At 38.4% G+C, this 27992-nt stretch overlaps 3 protein-coding genes and 1 long non-coding RNA gene across 4 annotated transcripts; 2 read left to right on the forward strand and 2 right to left on the reverse strand.

The window, feature by feature from the left end:
- LOC145486526 (uncharacterized) lies at positions 1 to 16204 on the reverse strand. Its single transcript, XM_081465210.1, has 8 exons — positions 15292 to 16204; positions 15103 to 15193; positions 7653 to 7874; positions 7404 to 7498; positions 5958 to 6089; positions 5328 to 5468; positions 3941 to 4213; positions 1 to 264 (listed from the first exon to the last, which is right to left on the reverse strand). The coding sequence occupies exons 1-8, from the start codon at positions 15556 to 15558 to the stop codon at positions 1 to 3; spliced, it is 1485 nt and encodes a 494-aa protein (XP_081321336.1). The 5' UTR covers positions 15559 to 16204.
- On the reverse strand, positions 9657 to 12356 carry LOC145487589 (uncharacterized). The gene is made up of 3 exons (XR_014049422.1): positions 11459 to 12356; positions 10476 to 10544; positions 9657 to 9973 (listed from the first exon to the last, which is right to left on the reverse strand). It is a non-coding gene; the product is annotated as an uncharacterized LOC145487589 (long non-coding RNA).
- An 807-nt stretch (positions 16205 to 17011) lies between the features above and the next one.
- LOC145487839 (uncharacterized) lies at positions 17012 to 27962 on the forward strand. Its single transcript, XM_081466633.1, has 8 exons — positions 17012 to 17295; positions 17597 to 17694; positions 18411 to 18534; positions 18899 to 18993; positions 19529 to 19660; positions 19756 to 19896; positions 26475 to 26762; positions 27363 to 27962. The coding sequence occupies exons 1-8, from the start codon at positions 17049 to 17051 to the stop codon at positions 27663 to 27665; spliced, it is 1428 nt and encodes a 475-aa protein (XP_081322759.1). The 5' UTR covers positions 17012 to 17048; the 3' UTR covers positions 27666 to 27962.
- LOC145487472 (alpha-1A adrenergic receptor-like) lies at positions 23132 to 25356 on the forward strand. Its single transcript, XM_081466256.1, has one exon. The coding sequence runs from the start codon at positions 23866 to 23868 to the stop codon at positions 24925 to 24927; it is 1062 nt and encodes a 353-aa protein (XP_081322382.1). The 5' UTR covers positions 23132 to 23865; the 3' UTR covers positions 24928 to 25356.
- Positions 27963 to 27992: the final 30 nt, after the last annotated feature.

Here is a 27992-nt window from a genome sequence, read left to right on the forward strand (position 1 = left end):
TCATGAATCAAAGTAATCTTTGTTGTCAGCTCTTACTACAACAGGGACATCATCAAAACTTGTTTTGTGTGGTCTCGTGCGTCTTGTGATAATGTCATCAATTAGCCTCTTCTTATAAATCTTCCAGTTTCTGTCCTCAGTGTAGCACTTAAAAGCCTGTTTTTCTGTAATAAAGGCTTCGCTCAGTTTCTGTTTTAATGTCTCCAGTGTTTTTCCTCTCTCCTTTTTCATGAAGATGAGTTGTCTGATCAGCACACAGTGTACCTGTTGAGTATGAAAAGTGGTTCATCTTCGATTTGTAGTGATGCTTTTTACACCCCTGTTTCTTTAAATTGCATGTTTGTTCAGGGAATCCAGGTGGAATGTGATGAACACGCTCAGGTGCCTTATTAATGCCCCGAGCTTTTCCAACCATCCCAGCGTCAGTCAATACCAGATCACTACGATTCATTTTATTTGTAAAGAGCTTTTGTTGATCGTGCGAGAGGTTAACCCACTAGTTTGACAGTTGCTAGATGATAATTAGTAACTACTTAATAACCGAGAGTGAGGTCGTTACGGGAAAATCTCAAACTGAGGTCTTGCCGTATTGACCGAGCGATAGCGAGGTCAATACGGTAGGCCGAGGTTTGAGATTTTCCCGGAACGACCGAGCGGTCGAGGTTATTAAGTTGTTTATTATATGGCTCATCAATAAAGAGAAAAATCATTCGAGCGGAAGTCGTCAATTTACATCCGGCGATGCGCGCGTTTACCGATTCATTCATCGTCTCAAACCTAGGGCAAAACTACACAGTCGGCAGGTTTCTTTCACAGGTCACAGGTCACAGGTCGCAGGTCACCAAAAAATATGCCAAAACGTCATAAAACAGATGCATACGAGTGCGTCCCAAGTGCAACTATAAGGGCTCTTTTTTGAAAAAAAAAAAAACGCGTAGGGGAAATCAGTTGTAGCACTGAAATAAAAAAAAATTGATCCAAAGAAAGCCAAGACTTATTTCTGTTGAAAATATAAATTGTTTGTAGCCTTTCAATATAATATGAAAACGAGGCTTACACTGATCCGTGAATTATGTATTTATTTACGCGTGATTTGTGAACCAATGACTTTTGCGGGAATAATTCACTTTTTTTGGAGATTTTATCGTCATTAAAGCTCGTAAACTACACCAAACTAGATGTAAAACCTGCCCATTCCACGCGACTGAGAACTAATCACAGCGACAGTGAACCAGGAGGACCTAGAATCTAGTCTGTCACGATGTGTCACACATGCACACAGCATTTCGATGCATCAAAATGGAGGGTTCTGTATGTTTTGCGAAACGTGGATAGAATTTGTATTTTTATGTAACACATGATTTAGCCTTTGTATTTTTACGTGTAAAGTAATTTTTTTCTGTTAACGTGAAGCTGTTTTCGAATTTTTTGTGATGCGTGAAAAGGCCGATTATAATGCGTGAAATTGTTTTCAGAGTAGGTATAGGGGACCCTCTTGTTTCTGTTTAGTACATACTCGTTGTAAAGATTTCAAAAAGAATGAAGAAATAAAACAGTTCAATTTACTATCATAATGAATTATCTTATTACGATAAAATATATTAACACTACATGTCTGAAAGCTACATTTCAACCCATTTCGTACATATACCACCCCTAGAAAATTTTTCATTAAAATTGTAGAGTAAAACATTTTTAGTTGGGGTTTGTTGCATGGAAACATCGATAAACCTCTCGGGGATCTCAGTAATTGTTACATCGCGAAATTTACAGAGTGTTTTGATTGTGACCTGTGACCTGTGACCTGTGAAAGAAACCTGCCGCTACACAGTCAGTGAATTTCACCACTGTATTACGTATTCCGTTAAAAACACTCATTTCTTTACGGAAAAGTCACTGTCACAGCCTCAAAAACGTATTTTAGTATCGTGGTACCACAAGTTTATGGGGAAGTTTTTCCGACTTTTGGGGCGAAACGTCAACGCATATAGAAAAGACAGCAAGTGCTTCAAAATTGTCCAAACCAACCGTCTTTTCGGTGAAAGAAAATACTAATGCTTCAGAATGCACTGTTCAAAACAAGCTTAACTCGATCTTCGCATTCGCTTTCGACAACATATCTTCGCCTTCTTCATTCTGGGATTTATGGATGAACATTTCAAGCCTTGTGAACGTCTGCAGTTATCAGAAACACTGCTACCGACAGAAACCGCCCGATTGTTTACATCTGATGATCCTGGAAGCTGATTTACACTTGCTTGTGTCAAAGCGAGGGAATCTATTTGACGAGAACTTTGACGGAGTTCAATACTTCGGTAATTGCTGTGACTAAGATGATAACTTATAAGTTTCTTTGTGGTGTTCTGCTCAGGATGCATGGCAGATCTGTCGATGGTGTTTTTTACTTAGCGATTTTAGCTTTACTTAAGACTAGGCAAACTTTGATTGTTTTTCACTAGTGCCCGCCAAGGTTACCGACTGGTAAGTCATCTATATAAATTTTATTAAAGAAATATGCCTAAACTTTTAGCTACTGATATTCTCGTACTGATTTTAATCGGCTTTCATCGCTTCAATGCGCTTGAATTTTCAGAACCCGGGCTCTTCCTAATTTGCATAATCCGTAATCGGCCCGTGGGCATTACGGGAGAATAATGCCCTACAATTCAGTGACAATTAACCAATCAGAGCGCGCGTTATATCGGCCACAAGCCAAAGCCATATAATAAAAGAGGTTACTCCACAGGGAGCAATTGATCATTTGAGGAGGAACATAATTCGGTTCGGCAAAATAGAGAGTGTTTTCCTTAAGTACAATGTAACCTCGTTAATCTGGTCACCAACGGGCCACAAAAATCTGGCCATATTAACGGGGTGGTCGTATTAACCGGTTGATCTCCCGTGCCGCCCGTAACTGGCCCTGACTAGCTTTGGCCTTTGTTCCACTTCCGATGTCATCACCTTTGACCAAAATTGGCATCATCTATACTCAAGTTCTGCAGGAGGAAAAGATCTTTCTAATGATAACCAGGTCAGAGTGATCGGCTGAATGGAGCCTGAAATATGCACGAAAATGCCATGAAACTTGAGTGAAAAACTCGAAGCAAAATTTCCTGCGACTACACTTTGCTACTCTATGGTAAAAATTGCCCGTCTCCATGATGCTTTTACAGACGCTTTTGAACTGGAAGCAAGCCCAGTAAAAGGTCAATCACTGCAGCAAAAAGATAAGAGAAGGAGAAAAAAGAAAGGCGAAAAAAACCGAAAGACGTAGGTCACTTTCTGGTCCAAAAACTCCCGAAATTTTGATTTCTGCGCATGCCCGAGCAAAAATGGCGTAAAACATCGCGTAAAACACGATGCTAGTGGAAAGAAAGGTTGAGTAGATTGGAGCTAATTTAGCTCAAATCCAGGCTGAAAATCTTCAAAATTTTCAAAATATGCGTTTTTTTGCAAAAAGCTCCGGGAGTCAAGGTTTAAAGGGGTTCTTTGAATAATAAAATGACCGACCGAGCTTTTGTTCGAGCCAGAATAAAGTGGCCTTAATGACGAGGTGACTTTTATGAACGGGTTGGCCGTAAGGCGGGGTTCCATTGTAACTTTATTCCCGCAACCCTGTTAAAAAACATGAATTCAGATATAAACAACCTAATTCAACTAGTAATGTTGAGTGTGTTCTTAAATGTGGTATCTGTAGCAACTGTACAGTTTCCATGGGTGTGCGCCATCTGCTGGGCCAATACTGAGTCAGTTGGCTTATCGCCTATTACTAAATCTGGCGAGAAAAAAAGATTCTTTAACATAACTAAGCTACTTATGAATCTAATGAACCGCATAACCGTATTCAATACGTGATGTGGTCTTTGCGATCCAGGAAGTACCGGGAGCCCTTGAAATAAGAACCAACAGATGTCTCTTATGTTTAACCGTTCCTACTCACTCTTCCGACTGTTATAATGAATGTTTTCCTTAAATCCTCGCCCACTCCAAAGAAATCTCCTCTGTTTAACTCGTGAACAATAATGAATTTTTTCACCACTCTTTCCTTGTCTTTCATGTTTCTCCGGTTGAAGTTGATAGGCGGAAGTCGTAGGCTGATTTTACCGGAAGAAGATTCCTTTCGTATCATTGCTATTTCTCTCACTACTTTACACGTGCCAGATTGAATGAAATATACGTCATCAGCGGGACCATCTATATCGCCAAGAATCACCTGCAAGTCAGTTACAGCCACAGCTCAGACCCTATTTGGGGTTTTTGGAATACGGGATATTTATATTAGGTAAAAGGATATCGGGATATGGGATATTTTTGGGAGAAACTAACAGATTTTCTGGGATATCAAGTAGGAAAGCTGTTAGTTTTAAAATTGAAATTCACGGGATATTTAGGCTAAAAAGTAATTGCATATGCGATACTCAGACTCCCCGTAATGGGGCCTCAAAGCTACATCAAAAGCCGCCTGTACAAACTGAAGTGGACGCGTATTAATGCGTTGGTTTTTATTTCTTCTTAAAAGGTTGAAGAAGGGTTTCGGGATTCGTATTTTGTTTTTGTTTTTTCGATGTGCATAACCCTTTGCATTATTCTTCTCACAACTAATAAAATTGTAAACACATTGTACATCCATTTTCCATAGACTTAAAGTCCGGTTATTTTCGCTGTTATTGCAAATCGGAGTGTGTCACCAACTTGGAAAGCTAGACATTTTTTAAAAAAGCCTATTGTTTGACAGTTGTTTCTTCGTGATGGTAATAGGACCGAGTAGAGTCCAATTCGGTCTGTAATCATACGAGTGGTAACAAAATCGTACGACCGCGCAGCGGGAGTCCAATTTGTTTATCACGAGTATGATTACAGACGGACTTGGACAACACGAAGTCCTAATATCAATTAATCATAAAAATTACAATTTCCGAGAAAAGAAGAATAGCTAAGTTATGAAAGAAAGGGAAAATTTGCATTAAAAGACTGACAGAGGAGGCGTAAATTGGTTAATGTTGCTTAGCTCTGAAATTGAGATTGGTTGATTTAAACTACAACTTTGAATGAATGTCATTGGTTGATTTAAACTACAATTTTGAATGTGATTTGCGTATTGAACTGTCTGATTAACAAACGGTCCGATAACAACTTGGCAAGTGAATTAGTGGACAATAAGAGTTTTTTAAACCAATCACAATCGAGGAGATTGTAATTTTTATGATTAATCCCATTACAGGCCCGCTAACACAAGCGAATTTGATTAAATTTTTGTTCCGCCGAAATTGCAACAAACGAGCGTGAAACTGCAAACAACTCCCAAGAAAATGCATTTAACAACATACCGTGTTAGGAGGGAACTCTCTGAGCTTGGTATGTTCAACTGTATGTCGTATTTCAGTGTTTGCCCATTCTGAGAGAAGCGGCTGCGAATTAAGCACAGATAGCTTTCTCTCCCATTCGATTTGATGACTGTTTCGTAAAACCTGAAACCAGCAAGCAAGACTATTACGTAGGAAAACTTTCAGCATGCTGGTTGGCCGAGAGCACGTCAATTAATCTCAAACAGTACAGAAAGGTTAAAATTGAGGGAGGAAAATTGAAATCAAATTGCATGTATGTTGTGAACAATTAAGCCCAAATGATTTTTCTTGCGAAATTTGGAATAAATAAGCACTCGTTAACTTCCCAAAAGACTAAGAAACATTTCCTTCTGTTTATTTCTTCCAAATTGCACTGAAGTCATTTGATTACTTACACAATTATGCAGTGCACATAACAATTCAAACTTCAGAGATTGAAAGTAACTTAGCCTTAAAAGGTTCCGTGAAATGTCCAGTCCGGAAAAAGGATGAATTCCGCTTTTGAAAATTTCTTCTGATTTACTGTAATTTTCTTATCACTCGCGAACCTCTTACAAAAAGACTAGAGCTATTCAAGGTATTTAAGGGTTACCTTTTGGAATATTTACCAACCTCGTCAAAATCAGGTTTGTCAACTCTAAGGAACTCTGAGTTTTCTTTACATATGATCGTAGCTGTTCTTCTGATGTTGTGAAGCAAAGCCAGTTCTCCAAAAGCGTCTCCTTCCGACATCTCACCAACAACCTGGACCAAAACATTGTCAGGGTTTTACTCGTTGACTCTCATTGATCAACGATGATTGAGTCTGGATTTGGTCGCAAGTAATGCGATATATTTAAAAGATGACAAAAGTTGAACAAATACGAGAAATGAAAAAAAACCCATTAACGTGGTTCTGTAGTTGATTGTGCCTTCACTCACTCATAGAAATCTCGCGAGCTCATAATCAGTGTAAAACGGAAACGCGACATGAAGTTTGGGAGAACAAGGAATGCAATGGATAAACAAGCTGGAACAGGCGGCAGCACTTTCCCAGCTCTCCCAAACTCTCATGATTGTTTTTTGACTCTTTAGAAACACGGATATTTTTTTTTCTATTTCTTGCCATTACGTGAACAGCTCGTGGTGATTCAGTGTTTCTAATGAGTTACGGAAGTACGTTTTAGTATGCAGATATGGGTTATTTCTGGCCAAGCGTGAGGTCCCAAGAAGGACGAAACAGCTGTCCACTGTTGCGATCCTACTTTATCGTTTCTTGTCATGTTGGTGTCTCGAAACGTTTTTCACGCAGAATCAGCTTTGCAGTTTATTGTTTGTCTTCATACATTTTTTTGGCTGATCAGATCTCTTGTAGATCCTACGTTGGCAGTGATGCGGTCCCTTACAGTTTCTGGTTTCTCAAGATCAGGGCTGCATATTGAGAGTCTATTTTCCTGCGTTTATAGATCGAATCACCGTCGAGGTCCTTTGAAACGCAGATGAAATGAAAGACTTATTTTTGAAATAAGGAACACCATTTTCTTACTGGACCTAGCGCCTTCTCGACTGCTTGGATAGCCAATCACAGCGTAGTATTTGTCTGCTCGCGAACCTTATAATAAGTGTTTCTATATCTTAACTATATTAAAATTTTTCACTGATCGTCATGCCATTAAGAAATACGAAACATGTACCCAGTCTCTATCGAGTTTTAGTATAAATCTACTAACGTTCTATCACGAATGCCGTTTCTGATTGGCTACGCTACTCACTATCTAATCTGTGATGAGTAGCATAGCTTCGTGCCCTTGTTAACAAAATGATGGCCGCTTGGCGTTTTCGAAGTGTCTGTGAAGAGGATTTAGATAAATTTTTGAACGACTAGTAGATTTATACTAAAACAATTAGATTATTCGCTCTCGATTTCTGTCGTATGATAGTTGACTCGGGCTGCGCCCTCGTCAACTATCGTGCGATAGAAATCTCGAGCTCATAATCTAATTGTTTAATAGAAACACGATTTTAAACCAATGAGCGCGCGTATTTTCTTACGGTTGTTTTCTTATTAGCTTTATAAACCTGTTTATGTTGTTCTCCAGTATTTTTATCTTCTTCCATTCTTTCTACTATCACTGAACCTGACACGATAAAGTAAAACGAAATGCCAACATGTCCTGAAGAACAAAAAACGCAAAACTGAATTAAAAATCATGAAGTATTTCTCAATAAACATCCATAGTGAGCCAGTGAATATTGAACTTGAAATTCTTAACCCTTTGATATGCTACAGTGCTTTCTATGAGCAGTTGGTTGTCTGTATTTACTCACCCTGTTTTATAACCACTCTGCCTTTGTCAAACATGTCGTAATATAACACTTTGGCCAGTTCTCGTTTGACGTACATAGGATAACGAGCAAAACATTTCAACTTCTTCACAACTTGAAGAATTACTTCAATTTCCTCTGCAGTTCTGTTCCAGGAAAGAGTTCTTAATGTTTTCTTCACACTTGGTGACAGAAATCCACAAGATTGGACATGGGACTTGAAGGCTTGTAGAAAATGAGAAAAACACCAGAAAAGTTAGTCAAAGTTGTTGTTTTTCTATCAAGAAAAGGTTATCTTATCTAAGAAAAGGTTTATTAGAGGTGGATTTAATTTCAACAAAAAAACTTCAAACGGATTACCTGCTTAATACATTGCTCAACAGTTGGAGAAGTTTTCTTTTGACAGTTTCCTTCGCGCTTGCTTTGGTTTTGCATTTATACTAAGTTAAGCGATTGGCTTCAAATCCTGGCGCCACCTTCTCAACCAATCAGAAAAACCAATCGTGACGCCCTCGCGCTGGTTTTTCTGCGCTTCACGTCAGCTACATGAAATTGCTTCGAGTTTTGATTGGTTGAATAGATTGTCTGTTTCCTATGTGATTAGCCAAAGTGATTACTTTGAAAAATTGCTCTGTGTTCAATACTAACTAGTAATAGGTAACATTTGAATTGCCTCTGTTCTCAAGAATATGTTTGAAGTAAGGTTGAATCGTCTTTTATAACTTCCAGTAATAACGCGCGTAGTGAGGAAGTTTTTCAAATTTTCAATATTCTTGGCGATCGTGAAGTCGCTACAATCTGTTATTTACGATCTGCTCCATGGCAAGTGTGAGCGAGCTTAGAGAATCAATAGGATTTAGCGCGGAGACCTGGAAAAAGAAATACATACTAACAGTGATATGTTTAGCCTGCTGGCAGGTCAAATGAACGTGTTATGCTTGGAAAGATAGGGAATAATGATTTGGGCTGTCCATGTAAGCCTAAAAGAGTAATGCTTTCTTACATTTTGGCTGCGGACCGAGTCTGTATACCGCTATACTGCACGGCACGAAAAATCGCCTTTACCGCGCGTCAAATGTGTTGTTAAAGGTTTTGTAAAGGTCGCCTTTGCACGCTTTTGACGATCTGTGACGCGAATCAAAGATCATCTGTGAATAAACCTTTACCACCAAATCAAAGGCGTGAAAGGCCGTTTTTACTCACCTTTGAACGCCTGTGTTTTTAGGGTTAAAGGTGATCCTTTGATACGCCTTTGCGCACTGTCAAAGGCGGGTCAAAAGTGTAATCAAATTTGTCTGCAATTCGAGTCAAAGGTTTGCTAAAGACGTGGTCGAAGATGCCTGTGACGCAGGCCAAAGGTTTGTCAAAGGTACTCTGCGCGTTCCGCGCTCGCGCGTCTCGCCCGAACTTCTCGCTCGCGCTCCTCTTTCGCGCTGCGCGACCGTTGATCACGTTTCGCGCGATCCACATCGTATACGCGTTTTTCTGCTTGCTACACTAGCTTTGTAGCTCCGCATACGAAAGATGCAATTAGATCCGTACTCTTGATTTATGTCTGACAAGTTTTGAAGAATATATCAGCTTTAATAAGGTTATTTTGTACCAAACTATTGACAAATGTTAACGGAAAAGCGGCCCGGAAAGATCATTGCGCCTAATTTTAAGAAAATAAATATGTTCAATTTCATCTCAGTTTCAATTTTTTTCCCCGTTTTTATCAAGAGTAAATACCTTCAGTACCTTACATAAATGTTTTGGGCTTCAGGTTTCAAAAAGCCACGTTACAGGCTTGGTTTCAAACTACATGTAATGAGACTGATCATAAGGAAAACATTGTTCTGTCTATCGTGAAAACAACAGTCAACAAATCTTCCATGGTACAAAGTGCATTTATCTAACATTGAAGTACTATGGCTAAATTCTCAGTTCCTTAAATTTACTAGACCAGACTAGACAATAGGGAAGACAACCGCAAAATTTCGGGAAAGATATAGCAAATTTCGCACAAAAGTCAACTAGTGTATAAGCGTCCTTTCCAGATGGCACGTACAGTCCGTTGCATGGAACTCCTTATGTTTTGGCAGTTCTCCTTTTCTGCTTCTTGCACTTGCTCATTCTTGCATTATAAGTGGAATGGAACACAGTGTTTTCCACTTCTTTCTCATCAAAGTGGTTAAACTGCCTTGTTGGGGGTCAATGCCAACTAAATACCCATGATTTCTAGGGAAGACACATTTTGACAAGGTCTAAGGCGTTGACGAAATTAATCAATGCATCTTCACTGGATAAGTCCATCCTGTCGACCACTGCTTGTCCGCATTTGTCTAAACAGAAGCAAACAGACAAAAACGTTGGAAATGAATATTAAGGGTGAATCTTGGCATTCTATTCCTTAAAGTTTGCCTATAGTTTTTGCTAATATCACATTAATAAAACGTGACCAATCAGATCATTACTCCTCCTCCGAATAGTTTGTGCTTCTGTCAATAGTAGCCTTTTTTTTTGTATTTCTCTCCACTCTACTCAGAGATTTGGTCACACAGGTATGTCATTAAGAGCCAGTTTAACAAGCTAATTTCACCAGCTGAACAAGGGTTATCCCCAGCTAGAATTTCATAAGAGAACAAAGACTTGGGGTCATTTTAAAAGTGTTTGGCACAAATAAACAAAAAGCCTAGAGCCAGTTTACCAGTCCATCTGTCTGCCTGTCTCTTAAAGACATCTTACAGACCTCTTACAACAAAGATCTTTTATGGTTGCAGAATAGCAATCTAAAAATCAACAAATCTGACATAAACTGTGACAAGAAATGAGGAATACACACACCTTTGGGAATATTGCTGTTCCTGTGTAATTTCCACAGATCTCTTCATGTTCAGTAGTGTAATCTTTTTCCTTATTTTCATTGTAGATCATATGTGAAAAGGAGCATATAAACATATCAAAATAATTGCACATTTGATTAGTAAACAGTTAGCAACTACTTGTACACTTTTTTCCACTGAAAAAAATTCCTGAAATTAAATAATTTAACATGAGACATGCCTGCATGGAATCGCATGGCTCATTCATTGAAACAAAAATCCAGTCCAAGATGATGAATACAACCACTATGATTCCCAGTGCAGCCGCATCTCATAGAGAGAAATGGTTATTATCCAGTCAAATTTGCCAACAAAATTTTCAATTGAGTAAAAGCAAATAAATGTCTTTGTCAATTTACTTTTACTAAGTTATCATCAAATCCTCTACGCCTTAAATTCTCTACTGATCCCATCAATAGTTATGAATTAACCATATTATTAATTTTGCTTGGAAAAATTTGGTTTGGAAACCTGATGGCCAAACCAAAACAGTCAATATTGCAGACAACCACTCAAAATTTAGATTCAAAACTCAGCTTTTACCAGTCAAAAACCAACATTTCCTGAGACCGGTTTGCAACATTCTGCAACTTTGATTCATTTACCAAAAAAATTTCCCACCCCTTGCATGTTTTCAATAACATTTTAATTGCTTAATTTTCATCCAGGTGAGCCAGTTGATATATTTGTCCCTTAAGAAAGACAACATTTCCTCACTTGCCCTTAAATGAACCAAAAAGAAACGACTTTTTTTTCACAGAGTGAGACTGTAATAAAAATGATCAATTAAAATAATATTAATAAGCTATAGCCAGGTTTTCAAAATCTATTTATATCCTTTCTTTGCTGGAAAAAGATATTAAAAGTTGTGGCTGAAGAAATTATAAGATGGTCTATGCTACAAAATATAGAAATAACAAATGAATATTCCAGCCTTTTACTTACCAAAATGTTCTGATGTTTGCACACTTTGGAGCATTGCATGATTTAACTGCATCTGAGTTGACTATGAACTACAGAGTTGTATATTGTATCCTCTCCCAGAATTTATTGTTAATTTCTTCAGTTCTTCTAGAGTGGCTAGCTGAAGGATAAAAACAACATTCATTAGCAAATTTCCACTAGTCACATATTTATTGGCATTTAATTGTCTACTGCTCAAAAGACCAAGACATGAAACTCTAAAACTACTGGTATTGTCCAGAGAGGTCACATAATAATATTATTATGGGGTCAGCTTTTTAATTTGCAACTAATGGCAAGTTTGATTTTTTATCAAACATTGTAACAATTTCACCTACTAAAGATAAGCTGGATTACGTGTACTAAAGGCATCAGTGGTCGAGTGTCGATCGATACCCTTGATCGATCCTCTAAATTGACACTCTATCAACACCCGATCGATATTCAATCAACACTCCATCGACACCTCGGTTGACACTCAATCTACATATCTATTACTCAGTTTTGCAAATATCACAGGGTAGGTGCGTTTGATCACCTGGTATGACACCATTCTTAGCCCTGGAGACAGTTCAAAATGTCAAATGCCTGGCAGGTTCGGGGTGGGGGGGGGGGGGGGTGGTTGGGCAGGAGATAGTGGAGTTCCAAATGATTGATCCATAAGCCTGATACAACAAATATCAAAACATATTTTTACTCCACAACATTTTGACCACTGTGATGATGCATATCATTGTCGATAAGAGTACAGACCACACTAAACCACATGCAATTTGTTAAATTCAACCCAGTGAAGTCATTTATCAACATTAATGAACAAATATCATCATAATTTCAACTGTGGCAACAAACAGAGCTTTTTTTCAATAGAATGGTAACTAGAGACAAAAGAAGAAACTTATCAATAGATTAAATTTTCAGAGTCAACAACTCTTTTAATGGTATAATGAATATGATAATTACGTCAGGTCGTGATGGACTGTCATGCATGGCTGACTGAGTTTTTCCTTCAATACAAATTTCCTTTATATTGACATGAGCTTTCTTTCAAGGGAATTGTTTAAGCTCAGAAATTACCAGAGGCATTATGCACAACAATTTATACGTAAATAGAGTTAAGTTTAAGCTTAATTCTTAAGTTACGTTTATTTCAAGCACTGATCATGCTAAATTCTATGCTATGACAGACACTTCAATTTAATGCACAAGACTTGACTGAGTGAGAAAAAAAATTATCTTTGTCAACTTTTCTAAATAAGTATATGTGAATTGAAAATAAAGTTTGGTCTTTCTTAACGAAGAGCTTTGCCGATCAACTGTGATTCAGTCAAGTGCAATTAATCTTCGACCAAATTGTTTTCACTGCCGAGGATCTGTCTTGCCATAAATATACGCAATTCACAGCTCTTTATGTAGCCATTGCTGCGTTTAATTTACATTTTAAACTCCGTTATTCTCTGAACATTGAAAAAAAATGAACGAAATTCAAAGACTTACCTTTTCTTGGTCCAAAACACAACGAAAATTTCACCAAAGCCGCCATAATGAAGCCAAATGAAGAAAAATGTCTGCTTTCCTCACAGCCGACTTCGTTGACCTTTATTCCCTTTATTCTGATTGGCCAGAAAATGCGGGAAGCCGCTGGCAGCCGCGTTTTCCCGCTGTTTTCGAGTTGTTTCGTTGTGCCACCTCCAGGTCAAGTGAAAACTTTTTTATTAAAAAAATACACATTGGCAAAAAAGCAAGCTTTCATTTTATCGTTAAAACAGAAAAAAAAAATACGAAAAGGCAGGTTATTAGGGCGTTAAAAGCGGAGTCGCAAGATATGGCCATATTTGACCTCGCCTTTGACATGACATGACGTAGGATCAAAGTTGTACAAAGCCATGCCGCCTTTGAACGCCTTTGACATAAGAGATCAAAGGTATGCAAAGCCGTGGTGTCTTTGAACGCCTTTAACGCACGTCAAAACTGTAGTCAAAGTTATTGACATGTTTGACCTCGCCTTTGGCAGGGATCAAATGTATGGCAAATCCATAAGATATTTGATTCCCCCTTTTACGTGGGTCAAAGGTGGAGTCAAAGTTAAAATCACATTTGCCCTCCTCTTTGTCATGGATCAAATGTATCGGCAAAGCCATGACATTTTTGACACACATTTGACGCGCGTCAAAGTTTGGATCAAAGCTAAGATCATATTTGACTTCGACTTTGATCAGGATCAAATTTAGAGTAAATCCAATTTTTCGTGCCGTGCTGGTTGTAGATCGAGGCTGTTAATCATAGATTTACAGAGTTTTATCATCAAGTCTCACGAGAAATCAAGCATTGCATTGATTATTAATTTGATTATGAGTTGAATGCTCTCAAATTCTTTTCTTTGCCCGACTCGATGAATATTGAATAGAAGTATATCAAAACAAATCACTGCAAACGCCGAACAACAGAACAGCTAAGACCACCCCTGGCGCCTCGCTGTTCAACTGAGATTTAGTCCATATGCACATCTATGTATACCTGATACATCAATAAGCATTCGGGAAACACTGAGTTTTGTTTTGTTCCATTGAGGTCGAGGGGAAACAAAACCCACAGTTCCCTGTGGGGCCAGTCATTAAGTGTTATGTTAAGCCTCTCAACTCAAAAATATGAAAAAAAACTGCGAAAAAAAATCATTTGCTTGACGTCGGCTGGCACACAAATTTCCCGCGGTTTCAAGGTGTACGACCTGATCACGTGCGAGTCGAAAGTGAGGTCTTGACCAACGAAACGTGAAACGTTCTCCTTCAATCGGAAAACGTATTTGGCTGGGATTTTGTCCTCGGCAATAAGTCTGGCAGCGGGTTTTAAGATTTCTCAGTTATGAGTTATAATTATAGTCCCTTTCTCAGTTGTCAATAATTTATTGACCCATGATGAACTCTTCCGAGTTACCAGTGTGTCGCCGTTACTAACTTTGGTATCGTTAAGCAAAAGTTAATACTGCTGAAATATCGCGCTGAATTTCTTTACTGTTCTCATTTGACTGTTGGCTTTTTTTCTAATCCTTTTAAAATCTTCAGTTTGTGTGTCACTCAGTCGAATTATTTCAGTTGAATAATCGAAACCAGTTGAATAGGATCAAGCCGCCATTGGAATATTAGACGGCCCAATCTCAGGCTTCCCTTACCCCTACCCCTCCGCCTCTTCCTCCCCCTTGTCCCTTCCTCCCATTGCTGATGTTAGATAAGATAAGATAAGATAACTTTATTCCATCAGTCAATAAAGTTACTGGACCATCTACCTATCTGCCTACTTACAATAAAAATTAAAAAAAACAACAACTGCTTTTTATGGAGGCCGTGTCTAAAAATTTACTTAAAATTTACTTCAAAGTACCGACTTAATTTAGATTTGAAATCGGTCAGTGAAGATGCTTGTCTTGGGTCTATAGGTAAGTTGTTCCACAACTGAGCTCCGCTGTACGAAAAACGTCTCTTAAGATAATCAGTTCGAGGTTGTGGAAGAACTAATTTTTTTTCGGTATTCCTTAAACGATAAGCATTTACGTTGTCACGATATACGAACCTGTTACAGTTGCTTAGCAAGGAGTTCTTTAAAGCTGTTCCGCCATCAGAGATATTTACCGTTAACATTGAAGCTAAGTCTTCCTTTTCCATCTTCAGATTTAGCAACAAATCCTCTTGCTCGGGTGTGGTCATCTGATTGACGCACTTCCTTTGACACGAAGCAAGTGTTACAGACATATTAGGTAGATTAAACATACAGAACATGGCAGCCAGCCTCTTTTAATCGGACTTACATTAAAACATTACCTTGAGCACATTTGACCATTTTCTCTGTTGAGTTATAGCCTTCGCGACCTTTTTAAAACTCACACCCCCTCCTTTCTGCCAGATTGTTGGGGCTGATTTGGTTTCTTCATTGACGCTCGGCGCTGATTCGGTTCTGGCGTCATAATTTTCCTCGTCAAATTCCGGTAAAAGAAAGGGATTAACGACATTACTCGGTCTTCGGCCACTTGGTCGTACATCAATAGAAGAAGCCTTCTTTTTGGATGGCCCAGTTATTTTGTCTTTCATTACAGCTCATAAGCTCAAACATGCTTAGCCATTTCTCTGACGAAAGAAGGAAGTTTTATAATGTCTAAATACTAGCGTAGTTTGGAAAAAACCGCTTTTCTGGATAGCAAATATGTCAGATGTCTGGGGTCTCTTTTTCTGAAGGTTAACTTTGATTTAATGCTGACGGCTTAAGTGTTGTTAGGTAGTTTTCTTACAGCTATTACAGTTTAGCTGTTAGCTGTATTAGTTTGACTATATGTCGTCATAACAGTAAATGCAGCTTTGTGTTTGATGTTTCAAGCGGCTAAAAGTTCCTGATAGAACTTGTACTCACCTTGCTAACTTACAGGTCCTGTGGAGTGTTTCGGTTGGGGCATTTGACATCCTAATTACCGCGTTCCAAAGTTTTGTGACGAAGTTAATTGAAAATACGCGCGCTAATATTCCGTGATGCTGCTTTGAAGACAGAACATTTTTCTAAAATAGGTTAGGAGCAGTTGAACCTTTCATAACAAAAATTTATCTTGGAGAAAGCTGCCTTTTAAGACCTTCAAGTAAAACACAGGAAAATGTCTCCTTAATCATGTGGACCAAGAAATAAATTTGAACATTACAGATTCAATAACTAGTCCCACAGTTGAACAGACAAACATACACTGGATTCAATCCGTATAGAGTTACTGTAATTATCTCGCACTATCTCATTATAAAAATGGGATTGAAGAGATTACTCAAAACTTACTTGTATTCATCTTTTCCATTATATTATAGCAGGTGACTTCAGGTCAGACGTATTCTCATATTAACAAAAAGTAGCCATTCCAAAGACTAAACGCCCCAAGTAACAAGAACAAACACCCAGGGACTAAAATGTTCAAACTGTGACTTGTCCAGTTCACTCCCACGCAAGGAAGTAGGTTTAATCAGTACTATTCAACTGGTTTTATAAGCTTTATTTACAGGCAAAGTTTAGGAGTAAGCTTGTAATATGAGGGAAGATTATAATGTTCCCACAAAATAAACATGAAAAGCCAAGCTATATTCAAGATATGAGTCGCCAACAATTAAAACTAATTTTAGCGGCGGCAAAATGTCTCAGGAAGTGAGCTTGATAAAAGGGAGAGCATATGACAGTTTTTTCTCAAGACATCGTGCTAAAACACATCCTATAATGGTACAAGAAGCCTGACAACGTTAAGAATAAATAAAGTGTTAGCCTTATTTACCTTGGCAGACAAAAAAGATGCGTTAATAAAACAGGCGAACTTATCTGAACAGTGAATCTGTTCAACTAACATTTGTAATCAACCAACCAAACAGTGTCTCGTACAAAACCTTCATCTTACATGTAGCTTTTCAGCTGTCAACTTCGCGCGTGCGCGCGCAATTACGACTGATTATGATGTCGTTCGCGGTATATTCTTACGTATTTCATGCCCATAGCCGTTTGGTGAACTCTAATTGTTACTAAATACTCATAAAGCTGTAGGAAGCACAGCCTACCGAACATGAAATCCTCTGGCAATTTGCTTAACGACGATGACCAAAATGAGAGTGCCTCTTCGGCAAAGAATGACACGGAAGAATCGAAACTTTCACCGATAGAAAGATTTCGCCGCCTCGCTCGTTCAGTGAAGTCACAAGGTTGGTGGACCAAAGCCCTGCAGACGAAAATTGCGGACGAACATAGTAAAGAATTCCATATTCATCAGAAAAGTGGCCAAACTGATGTGGTTTTATCTTTCAATGTCAATGGTGAACAAATTTCCTTGTTTTATTGTATCTTATAAGTTACGTTCTTAGGGGCGTTGTGCACGGCTTTTGTTGTTTCTTATCGTGATAGAGCTGTAACACCCGAGAAAACAGCGTAGTCAAGTATTGTTACATGCTGTATTTCAACGTTCTTTCCAATGTTAATAGCACTCAAGTCAGCGATGCATTCATCTGGTCATGTCTCCAAGAAAGCCAAATTTATTCTTACGAAAAACCCTTGGCAAAGGAAAGAAGTCAAGTAGTTTTACATGCTGTATTTCAATGTTCTTTCTATTGTTAATAGCATTCAAGTCAGCGGTGCATTCATCTGGTCATCTTTCCAAGAAAGCCAAATTTATTCTCATGAAAAACCCATGGCAAAGGAAAGAAGACGAAATGAAGGTAATGCCAGCTTAAGATCTCTCTGCGGTTGCTTGTGAATAACTCACCTGACTCTGAAAACCGCTGTCGTGTGAGCTTTTGGTAATAGAAAAAATATGTGAACATAATTTGCTTTTCTCTGCCTCAGAAATAAAGAACAGGGCGCTTTCCAAATTCAGTTAGGAGATATTAATGTGCCTCTCCACTATTTCTTAAAAAGACTTACTTTACGCGATTTAAACTACAAAGATACAAGTTCTTTGTTTTCTTTTTCCTGTTGAAAGTTCAGATTGTGCATTTGTATCAAAAGTATTGAAAATCAAATGAAATGGTTTCATGTGACCGGCGACTTTAGCTACGGACAAGTCATATACAAATCTGTTTCTCGAACTCAAACAAGATATAATTAAGTTGAAAGTGTTAAGCTGTTCGGGTTGTGTCGCTGAAAAATGCACCATCCCTGATCCTAATATACTATGTAAACTCTATCACTGCAAAAAGTGTTTTCATTATTGCCTCTTCATCGTCCGTCAATCACTTGGGGCTGTCACTGCTCATAACATTGGTCCCTTTTAAATTAATTTTATGATGCGTGTTTTCTTTAAAGACCGACACTAGTGTCTTTGCAGTTAATACGTACACCATCCCTTTTCTCGGCTATTATCGAAACGTTATCAGGGTCGTGGAATTGTTTAAGTTACAGATAACAACGTAATAATCTTGTTATTTATCCTCAGTTAATCTACAGCGTGGTAGATAAGCTGAAATGCTTTAATCGTTACACATCACGTATCAAACAAGAGCTTGCAAGAGTTGTATACTTCCAGCAGTTTGGGGATGGACGAGTTGTTGTCCAACAAGGTAAAAGAGTCCAGGATTGATTACAGCTTCAGGGAAAATTTAATCTTGGTAACTTGGAACCGTTTATGGGTTTTTATTACAGATTCAACACTAGCCAATCACAGCGAGGTTTGAAAGTGGAATATCCCACGATAGACATAAAAACTGTACATAGTAGAGAGTTACTAACAGGCGAAGTAGATCCAATGTATTAATTCAATTCATATTTCAACAGCAATTCATGTGTATGTTTTTATTACATTTATTACTTCAGCGTGTTGCCATAAAGATCGGTAGGTAAACAACGAGTGCAGGCAAACTGAAGTGAGTAACGATCCTGCACTGTATGTTTTTTATCATTAAGATGCTGTTTTGTTCAACCCAGGTCACCCTGGAAGGTCCATGTACTTCATCGTAAGTGGAAATGTGTTAATTCAAGTGACAGAGACAGACAAACGCACAGGATGCTCCAAGAAGCAGGTAACTGTCTTGTTTATATAAAATAGAGCAAATGTGTTTTTATGAAGTTACGCAGTGCGGATGAATTAATAAGCTAGCGAAAGCGGTAAAAGGAAGATTGACTAACCAATCAATGCCCTCAATGAAGAACGATTTCCTGGCCTGGCATAAAATCACTTCAAACGTCACTTAACTTAACCAAGCACGAGGTCAAGATGTCTGGATATTGGCCAAGTTCTTTTTTTTTGGCGCGTTTATGGACAGAGACAGAGTCGAGGTCCACCGAACAAGCTTGGTCGATAAAGGATTTCTTGTTTAACAAATTGACGTTAGTCTTTCAATAGTCTGTTCGTTATTGATCATGAATTTAGTCATAACATTGTCAAAGTAGCTGTGGATCCGAAGACTTTGCTCGTGCCTTACTGGGAAATATTGGCCCTCGGCCGTTTTTGTGCGGACCCGGCGCAGCGAGGTGCGTACTACCATGACCTCGGGCCAATATTCCCCTCGCACTCCTTTAGTAAGAGGTTATTACTTCATACTTGTGGCATTTCAGATCGTAGGGGAGATGTTCGCTGGAGACTCCTTTGGTGAGCTGGCGCTTCTTCATGACATCAAGAGGGCCGCAACCATCATCTGTAAGGGCACGGCAGAGTTCCTCACAGTAGACAAACCGGATTTTAATATGGTACATGGTTTTTGACAACTTCAAAGTTTCACGTTCGTCATGATATTGATCACCGCTCAGAACACTATTTTCTTCTTATGTCTTCTGGTCGATAGGTTTTGAAGAAAGGTCATCAACAGGAATGGGAGACAAGGATATCCTTGTTGAGGTCACTGCCTTATTTCAGCGACTACACAACCAAAGAATTAGAACAACTGAATACAACAGCTAAACTTGTAGAGTACCCGCAAAACACGGTGAGTGGTGTGGGCAATGAGTTAGAGTGGGAAATACCTCATGTCACCTTGGCAATAAGTTGGACTACGAGCGCTTTCCATTCGATTAACAGTTCCGCTTTGAATTTACGGAAATTTCCAGTGACAAATGGAACACAATTTGGCGAATTTTCGGTAAAGAGGACAGCTTTGCGAGATATGCTGAAATTTGCAGAAATTTCTTGTCGTGAATTTCCGTTCTACTTGTAGGGCTTTCCAGAAGTTGCTCGAGGTTTCCCAAATACTTGCCCGTAATTTCTAAAAAAGTCAAAAGTAACTAAAAAAAGTCAAAAGTTGCTTTTTGTAACGGAAGTTGCTCAAAAGTTGCTCCAAAAACAAAAAAACAAAAATAAAATTTTGTTGCTTTCTTCCTTAATTGGTCTGACGCAAAAGTACAACAAAAGTAAGATTTCAAAGCATTTTTGTGCAATTCTGCAGCGTAACCGGCGTTGCTAAATAACTTTGTCCTCAGTTAAATCCAAAAAAATTGAGTAAAGACTACGCATCAATATTAATATTAATCTTGTAAAAATTCTAGTCGAGTGTGAATCTTCGTCCGTCATTTGAATTAAAAAACCCCTCTGACCTAGCAGCTCGGCTGCATGCATCTTGCACCCATGATCTGCTCCAGGGGGTAGGGGGAATGTGGCTTCTATTTCACAGGAAATTTTAAATAAATTGTTTACTAAAACATTGTGAAATATGGAAGCAAGGCCAATTTAACCACTAAACGCTGTTCTGATTTCTCAGAGATGATAGAAAACTAGAAATTGCTCAGAATGCAAAAAGTTGCCCGAAACGAAAAAAGTTGCTCGAAATACAAGAAATTGCCTAAACGTTGCCGAGCAACCTGTGGAAAGACCTATTGACTTTCCTCCCGGAATTTCTAGCCTGCGTCGCAGACTCTGCCTACCGCGGGTAAATTTCCGTCTGCGACGCAGGCTAGGAATTTCAGGAATTTTCGGTTGAATGGTTCTAACAATGGTAATAAGTTTATAGACTAACTGCATGAAATGAAATGCGTTAGACAGACAGACTCATATCACTCATGCACTGGTCACCTGAATACAGTGAACCAGTCATGCGCAATACGTTGAACAGGACTAGGTATAGTAAGTTAGACTGCACACTACGTTTGACTGAGCAATGAAAAAGACAAAGCAATAAATTTGACGACAGCTTAGTCTGAACAAGTTTGTAAACGAACTGGCTGTGTCGGGGGAAGTATATATCGTTTTACCCGTTTTATCGTTTTACCCGTTTTATTATTATTATTATTATTATTATTATTATTATTGTTATTGTTAATGAAAGCTAACCGCAAACAGGCTAACAGAGCGCTATTCAGGCTAACCGGAGCGCTATTCACACTAACCGGAGTGCTTTAAGGCTATACCGGAGTGCTATTTAGTGTAAACTACAAAAAAGTTTTGACTGCCGGTCATTTAGTTTATTTAAAACCTTGACCAGCTGCCGGTCATTTAGACACTTCGTATTTCCAGTGTATTTCGCTGAAAATAAGGTAATTACTACTGCATTAACACTAACCACTGACTAACAACGAAACATTGCTTAGAGTACACATGCATAAACGAAACACGTTTCCACAAGACGTTCATAATTGTATTGTTCACACGATTTTATAATTGTGTACTTTCACGGGAATCGAACAATGGACCTGGATGTTGTTGCTTTAGTTGTCTCCGCTTCCTCTCCGCTCTCGGCCGCCATGTTTGATGTGGATACGTTTCATAATGAAACCATGGATAGTTCATGGTGAAGCATATTTCATTCGTGATCTGATATTTCGGTCAAGTGTGAATCTTGCCTTGTATAAACATGTTTACACGAACTTATTCAAATTCAGAACATTAACACCGGACGAATTAGAAAATACAAACAAAACCATAAAATAAAAGAAGGGAAGCGAAATTAGTAGTTTCCTCAGTTTGAATAATGCGGCATTTATTCCGTCGGAGTTCACGTAACTTAATGGTATAAAATGATATAAATCAAAATGCCGCTATTGGACTATAGAAAGCACAGAAGGCGATGAGCTGTGAAGAAGGACTTTATTAACTGCCTTATAAATACCAAAAGGGTGAAAATGCAAAGTTCTACATACATGTCTGGTTTGTATGGCATGAAGCAAGTAGGAGTATTTGACTCTCCTGTGTGGTATTCTGGCCTCCCAGCACTGAACCTTCAGACTGAAGTGAAGCACATTCCCTTACAATATTCATTTACAACCTTATATAATTTTGTTAATGTGCTCAGACATCAGAATACGTTTCGCTGTATTTTGGTACGTTTCATGTGAAGTATTCAATTTGGAGCTACCCATTAGTTGCAAACCATGTGATCATGTTTCAGAACACAACCACACGGCACGTTCATTACAAGTCATTAATAAATAAGCAAATCCAGAAGTTTTGGTTTCACTTGATTTCAGGTTTGAAAAGGAAGTAGGATGCAATCAAAACAGAAAAAATGATTTGACGATAGAATGATTGAAAGTTTATTTCTGGAGGATTTAATATTTCAAACAAATTGATTGAAATGAAGTATTAAATGTTAATTCAACCAAATTGAAAGGATCACGTTTCACTTTTGATGCGTATGTCTATAAATTAGTGAATATTTCATTTTTCTAATCGTGATTATGGTTAGCAGTTGACGGATCCAAGTACATCATTATATGTCTTACTAAAGGTTTTTTAAAAAAGCTGAAATTTATTTGTTATTGAATTAAAAAGGTGTGTAAGATGTCTTTGTTTTCATCGAGGGAGAAATTTTTTTTTTTAATACGTGGTGGTCGTAACCATCAACTTCAACTGTTTACTCCAAAACGACACCACAAGGTGAACACAGCTGTTACGCCAACGCACTGGCAAGCTCTTTGACATCTTTTAAAATCCAAATGCAATCCTTGGACGTTTTTAAAATTTTATTTAATTAAAAGAAAACTGTTTTATTCCAGTGATATATAGAAGTCTCTTCCAAATAGGCGTATTTGTGAGCAGGAAGAATTCGAAAGTTTTAAGAAGTTTAATTTTTTTTAAGCGGGACGGCTCGGGCGATAAAAAAAGTTTTCTTAAATCACCCTTTATTCAAAATTAGTTTTGAAAATTGTATTTACACACGCGTTATTAAAATTCTGTTCATTTCCTCCTACAATCCTAATACTTCTACTGACGTAAATCTTGACTTATGTTGTTATTTAAAGATTGTATGATATTTTGCCATTGTTGTGCAAGACAACAGTTGTTGTATTCGGATAAAACACGTCTGACATCTTATTAATTCGCCTTAAAATGATTGATGGAGTTGTCGCAAATTATGACAGCACGCCATTTCAAGTCAATAAAATGTACGGCATTTTGTCGTGTTTTGTGTGGGTTAGCATCTGAGTAAACGCAAAAGGCGCGAACCGTGTGTCAATGCGTAATGTGATCCATATCACCGTATCACCGGATCCAAAATTCATCACGATAAAATCGTTTCGAAACCAACTGATATAACAAGACTTGAACACTTCTAAATTTCTAAACCTGTCTAGTTTCTGATGTCTTTTGTTTCCGTTTAATTTCGTGTTTTTGTTTGAAGGTGACTAGAGCCGAGACTCCTCCCACAGTACAGAGAGTCAGTGGTGTTATTTGTTTTTCACCTGTCTGCAGAGAGAACACAATACACGCCACCTCAGCGGCTTGACCAAGTTTTTTCGTCTTCCGTCGAAAGTTGGGCCTCTTTAAATCCACTTAACTCTCACACGCGAAGTGTTTAATGTGTTCAACTCTCAGTTGAATAAATTAGAATCTCGACGTGGTTTATAAGTAAGATTTGCAGCAGTATTCTTATCAGGAACATTAAAGTTTCTAACTACGAAGATCTCCTTTGGCGGCGTGGTGTCGTCTTAGACAAATACTCATTGGATTTTCATCAGAAAAAGCCATGTCGATGACTCGTGATAACATTACATCGACGGTTGTAAGTCAACTCGAGCTGTGTCGACAACCGACATTCAAACCATTTATCGCCCAGTTATGCTTTCTCATCATCATCGCCATCACCACACTTTTGGGAAACCTTTCAGTGTGTTTGACGGTATTGTTCAACAGCAGTCTTCACACTTTGACCAGCTATCTCGTCGCTTCATTGGCCTGTTCGGACTTAATGGTGGCGACGTTCTCGCTGCCCTTTCGCATCCATCAGACATTACATAACACTAACTGGTGCCTCAGTGAAGACGCGTGTTTGTTTTGGATATGGGCTGATCTATTCTGTTGTTGCGCCTCCATCGGAAACTTAGCATTAATCAGTATCGATAGATTTTTGGCCACCAAGTATCCACTAAGATATTACCAAATCGTCACAAGGAAGACATCGTGGCTAATGTTATCTTCTGTGTGGATTTACTCGCTGATTGTGGCATCATCTGGCTTGACCAATTGGACCTTTCCGACTGGAAAGCTTGTGGGAATCGATAACGGATGCTACAAGCCTGATCCTTACTTTTACACTTTCGCTGCAATTATGGGTTTTTTTTTCCCTCTCGTGGTAATTATTTGCACGTATTGTTACATTTTCAAGATCGCCATGGAACATTTCCGCGCTATTTCAAGATTAACAACACCTATTCAACCTAGCGCATGTCAAGGCAGTGAAAATCAAACTTTGTACAAGCAACAACTAAAAGCCACTAAAACACTGGCCATAGTGGTCGGCGCTTTTGTCATTTGCTGGTTGCCAACTTTCGTTATCCTATTGGTGAAAACCTGGTGCCAAACGTGCTTGAATAGTCATGATAACCCTGAATTAAGCGGTCTGTTTTACTTCATTAATATCGCTTTCGTGTACACGTTACCGAACATTAACTCAGCCATTAATCCCTTCATCTATGTTGTTTTTAGCAAGGATTTGAGGCAGGCGTTTATCAAGACTTTTAAATCTCTATATCAAGACTTTTATGATATCAGTACGAGAAGACAGTCAGATATTACTAGTTTTTCGTAAAATTCATACGAACAACTTCCAAGTTGTTTTTGTAACATGACTGTAGTTTGTTTGAATATCAGTGTTAGAGTGAGTTGCCACGGGTGGCAAATGCTACTATGTCTAATTCCTATCAGCACCGATAATTATTATTGTATGTTTATTGTAAACAGGAACTTTTCCTTGATCGAAATTTATTTATACACTTTTGCCGCTCTCTTTATTTAAGTAAATTATCTAACCGCTTATGAAACAACGCAACAAATTTATGCACATTACTTAATTCAACAAACTGTATCTAGAAAAAACATGACAAATAACAAAATAAATTTTACGCCAAGTGATTGCAAATGGAATAAACTATTTTTGAAAAGCATTGGGTGAGCTATGTTGAGTGTGAAGTTCACTTCCTTCTATAGCGGACACGATGCACTTCAGTCGGTCATAAGCCAAATCTCTCTTCCTCATGGTTGGATTTAAATTGAAAAAAAAATTCTAACCCCTGCTTTAGATTACTACGAGCTTTAATCTCAAAGAAAGCAAATGCCTTATACAACCCCGAAAAGCAGAATGATCAGCTACAAAAGCAGAGTGATCAGTTACTCGACTTTACAGGAGACGGCCAGCCGCGCGTGTAAAAGTCGAAAATGGTTTCTTTTCATCTTTTCATTTGATAAGTAAACAATACTCTTTACTGCGACGCTTAGCTTTCTCGCATTTAAGCAAAGCGAAAAGATCTCTCTATCTTGCATGTTGCGGAACTCACTTGGCTTGGAAATTTCCCTTCAAAAGCGACCATCTTCACTAACCCGACAAAATTTGTTCGGCTTTTCAGTATGCCCTGTAATCGTATCTATAACAAATTCTCGATCGTGATTGGTTCCTATTTGTCACGTAATCGGTGCGCGATCACGTGTCCAATTTCGACTTTTTGTAACTGGATACGTTCGCTATTCGCACGTCAGTCACGTGAGCTTCAATGTAAGTTAAGTCTGCATTCGAGCCTAGTGGCCCATCAGGTCAGAGCTTATCCCAGTTTCTGTAGCATGAAGCGATTAGGAGTATTTCTACTCCCCCTGGATGGGATGCTAGTCCACAGCAGGGTTACCCCCAGCATTAAGTTCGCCGGTACCCATTTATGCCCTTGGGTGGAGAGAGGTACTGTGAGAGTAAGGTGTCTTGTTCAAGAACACAACACAATGTCCCCGTCAAGGAAAGCTTTAATGGCTTCCTTCTTAATGTTCCCTTCAGTTTTTATAAGTTATGGAAAAACACTACTGACTTTTTCGCTCAAAAAAAAGTTCTCAAAATACTTTTTTAATCTCGAAATTTATTATTATTGTGGTAATTGGACCTCGTGTCGTACAATTCAAGGAGAATTCGTGCTCGTAAATTCAAATCGGCCTCGCGCTGCGCGCTCGTCTGATTTTGAAACCATACTCGCTTGATTACACCCCGAATTACATTCCACACGGTTCAATGACTATCACAAAACAAGGCAAATTTCAATCAGATTCAGATTTACTCACAGGGCAGCCATCCTAACATGGTGAACTCCTTTATTTCAGGTGATTCTTCGAGACGTAGGAAACCCAGGAGAGTTTGCTTACTTCATAAGGTCTGGCCAGTGTCAGGTTATACAAGAAATGACTCTTGTGAGAAGGACGCCTACTGTGGGCAAAAGAAGACTCATTTTACCCCCAGTGGATACAGATAACAGAATAAATCCTGTCTTTAAAGTAAAAACTTACGATCGCGTCAAAAAGCATTTCCTTGTTATCTGCCGTCTGGGTGAAGGAGATTACTTTGGCGTTGGAGAGAATTTCTCGAAAATGAGCATCGTATCAGTTAATAAGGTAAGAACATCTTGTCAGTTATTGATCATTACCACTGAAATTTGTTACTGATTCGTCCCCAAGCATCTGAGTGCGGACGGGGGAATCCGTCTAAAAGCGCGACCGGGTCGAGTGAGGAAATGTTAGCCGTAAGTTCAGAGCGGAAAAAACGTAATAAACATGTTTGTTTTTATTTTTTGCATGAGCATAAGCATAAGAAACATACCACACATAATTAGATCACAAAGGACGTTACTTAACACACCTTACTGCGCTTGCGCATGTTGTTTGTATTCATTCTCTTATAAAAAACAGTATTCAAGAATGAGTTCCACTGGCCCCAGTTGTTTACGTAATAAAAACGTAATAAACATTTTTGTTTTTTGATTTTGTGCATGAGCATAAGCATAAGAAACATACCACACAATTAGATCACAAAGGACGTCACTTAACAACACCTTACTGCGCTTGTGCATGTTGCTTGTACTTATTCTCTTATAGAAAACAATATTCCAGAATGAATTCCACTGGCCCCAGTTGTTTACGCTATCCAGTGGATAGCGATGTATCCGGTGAATAGCTTTATCCATTCTTTGAACAACTGGTCCCTGATGTTTTCAGGTTGAACTGGTTTTAATTTCAAGAAGTGTTATGGGTAAACATAATCACGGCCACAGATTAGAAGAGATGAAGCAACGACTCGACAAAGCAATCCCTTCCAGGAGACAGGTTTTCCGAAGTTTTGTGGCTGGCGAAAAATGGCGGTATTACAAGTTAGACATTCTGGATGAACTGCGAACTAAAAAATGGATGTCGAACCCAACAACATTAGAGGATGTTCCTGTCACAATACAAAAACAACACTTGTATCAGCAAGACTTTTACTCATGCCTGAAACATTTACCGCCACTCCGGTTAAAATGACAAACCAGACCAATTATATTTGAGACTTTTGGACTCTCATTTTTTTTCACTGAACATAAAAACTTAGCAAATCAATAATTTTGTAGTAACTAATAAATCATTACTTTACCACCGTTTGTTTATCAACTTGTTTATTTTTCTTTCCATTTTGTCATCTCGTTCGTGAACTGCTAATCAATTCCCATCACACATTCATACTCGGCGTATGTAATAACCAGAATTTCCTCAACCAAACTTCAATTTCAAAGAACCACTTCTAAGGTTTTAGAAATTAATCTCCCATTTATCGTCACTCAACAGCACGAACGACAACTGGAATGACCTTTT

This window comes from Orbicella franksi, chromosome 5 (genome assembly GCF_964199315.1).
Source record: "Orbicella franksi chromosome 5, jaOrbFran1.1, whole genome shotgun sequence".
NCBI lineage: Eukaryota > Metazoa > Cnidaria > Anthozoa > Scleractinia > Merulinidae > Orbicella > Orbicella franksi.

What these genes read in the sequence shown, in the direction of transcription:
- LOC145486526 (XM_081465210.1), bottom strand. Translation starts at nt 15,558, where the DNA reads ATGAAAGACAAAATAACTGGGCCATCCAAAAAGAAGGCTTCTTCTATT. An exon ending in AATGGTCAAATGTGCTCAAG is followed by an intron (nt 15,194 to 15,291) that starts GTAATGTTTTAA and finishes TTCGTGTCAAAG; the next exon opens with GAAGTGCGTCAATCAGATGA. An exon ending in CTGGAGAACAACATAAACAG is followed by an intron (nt 6,090 to 7,403) that starts GTTTATAAAGCT and finishes GTTTTGGTCCAG; the next exon opens with GTTGTTGGTGAGATGTCGGA.
- LOC145487839 (XM_081466633.1), top strand. Translation starts at nt 17,049, where the DNA reads ATGAAATCCTCTGGCAATTTGCTTAACGACGATGACCAAAATGAGAGT. An exon ending in TTTATCTTTCAATGTCAATG is followed by an intron (nt 17,296 to 17,596) that starts GTGAACAAATTT and finishes TATTGTTAATAG; the next exon opens with CATTCAAGTCAGCGGTGCAT. An exon ending in GGAAAGAAGACGAAATGAAG is followed by an intron (nt 17,695 to 18,410) that starts GTAATGCCAGCT and finishes ATTTATCCTCAG; the next exon opens with TTAATCTACAGCGTGGTAGA.
- LOC145487472 (XM_081466256.1), top strand. Translation starts at nt 23,866, where the DNA reads ATGTCGATGACTCGTGATAACATTACATCGACGGTTGTAAGTCAACTC.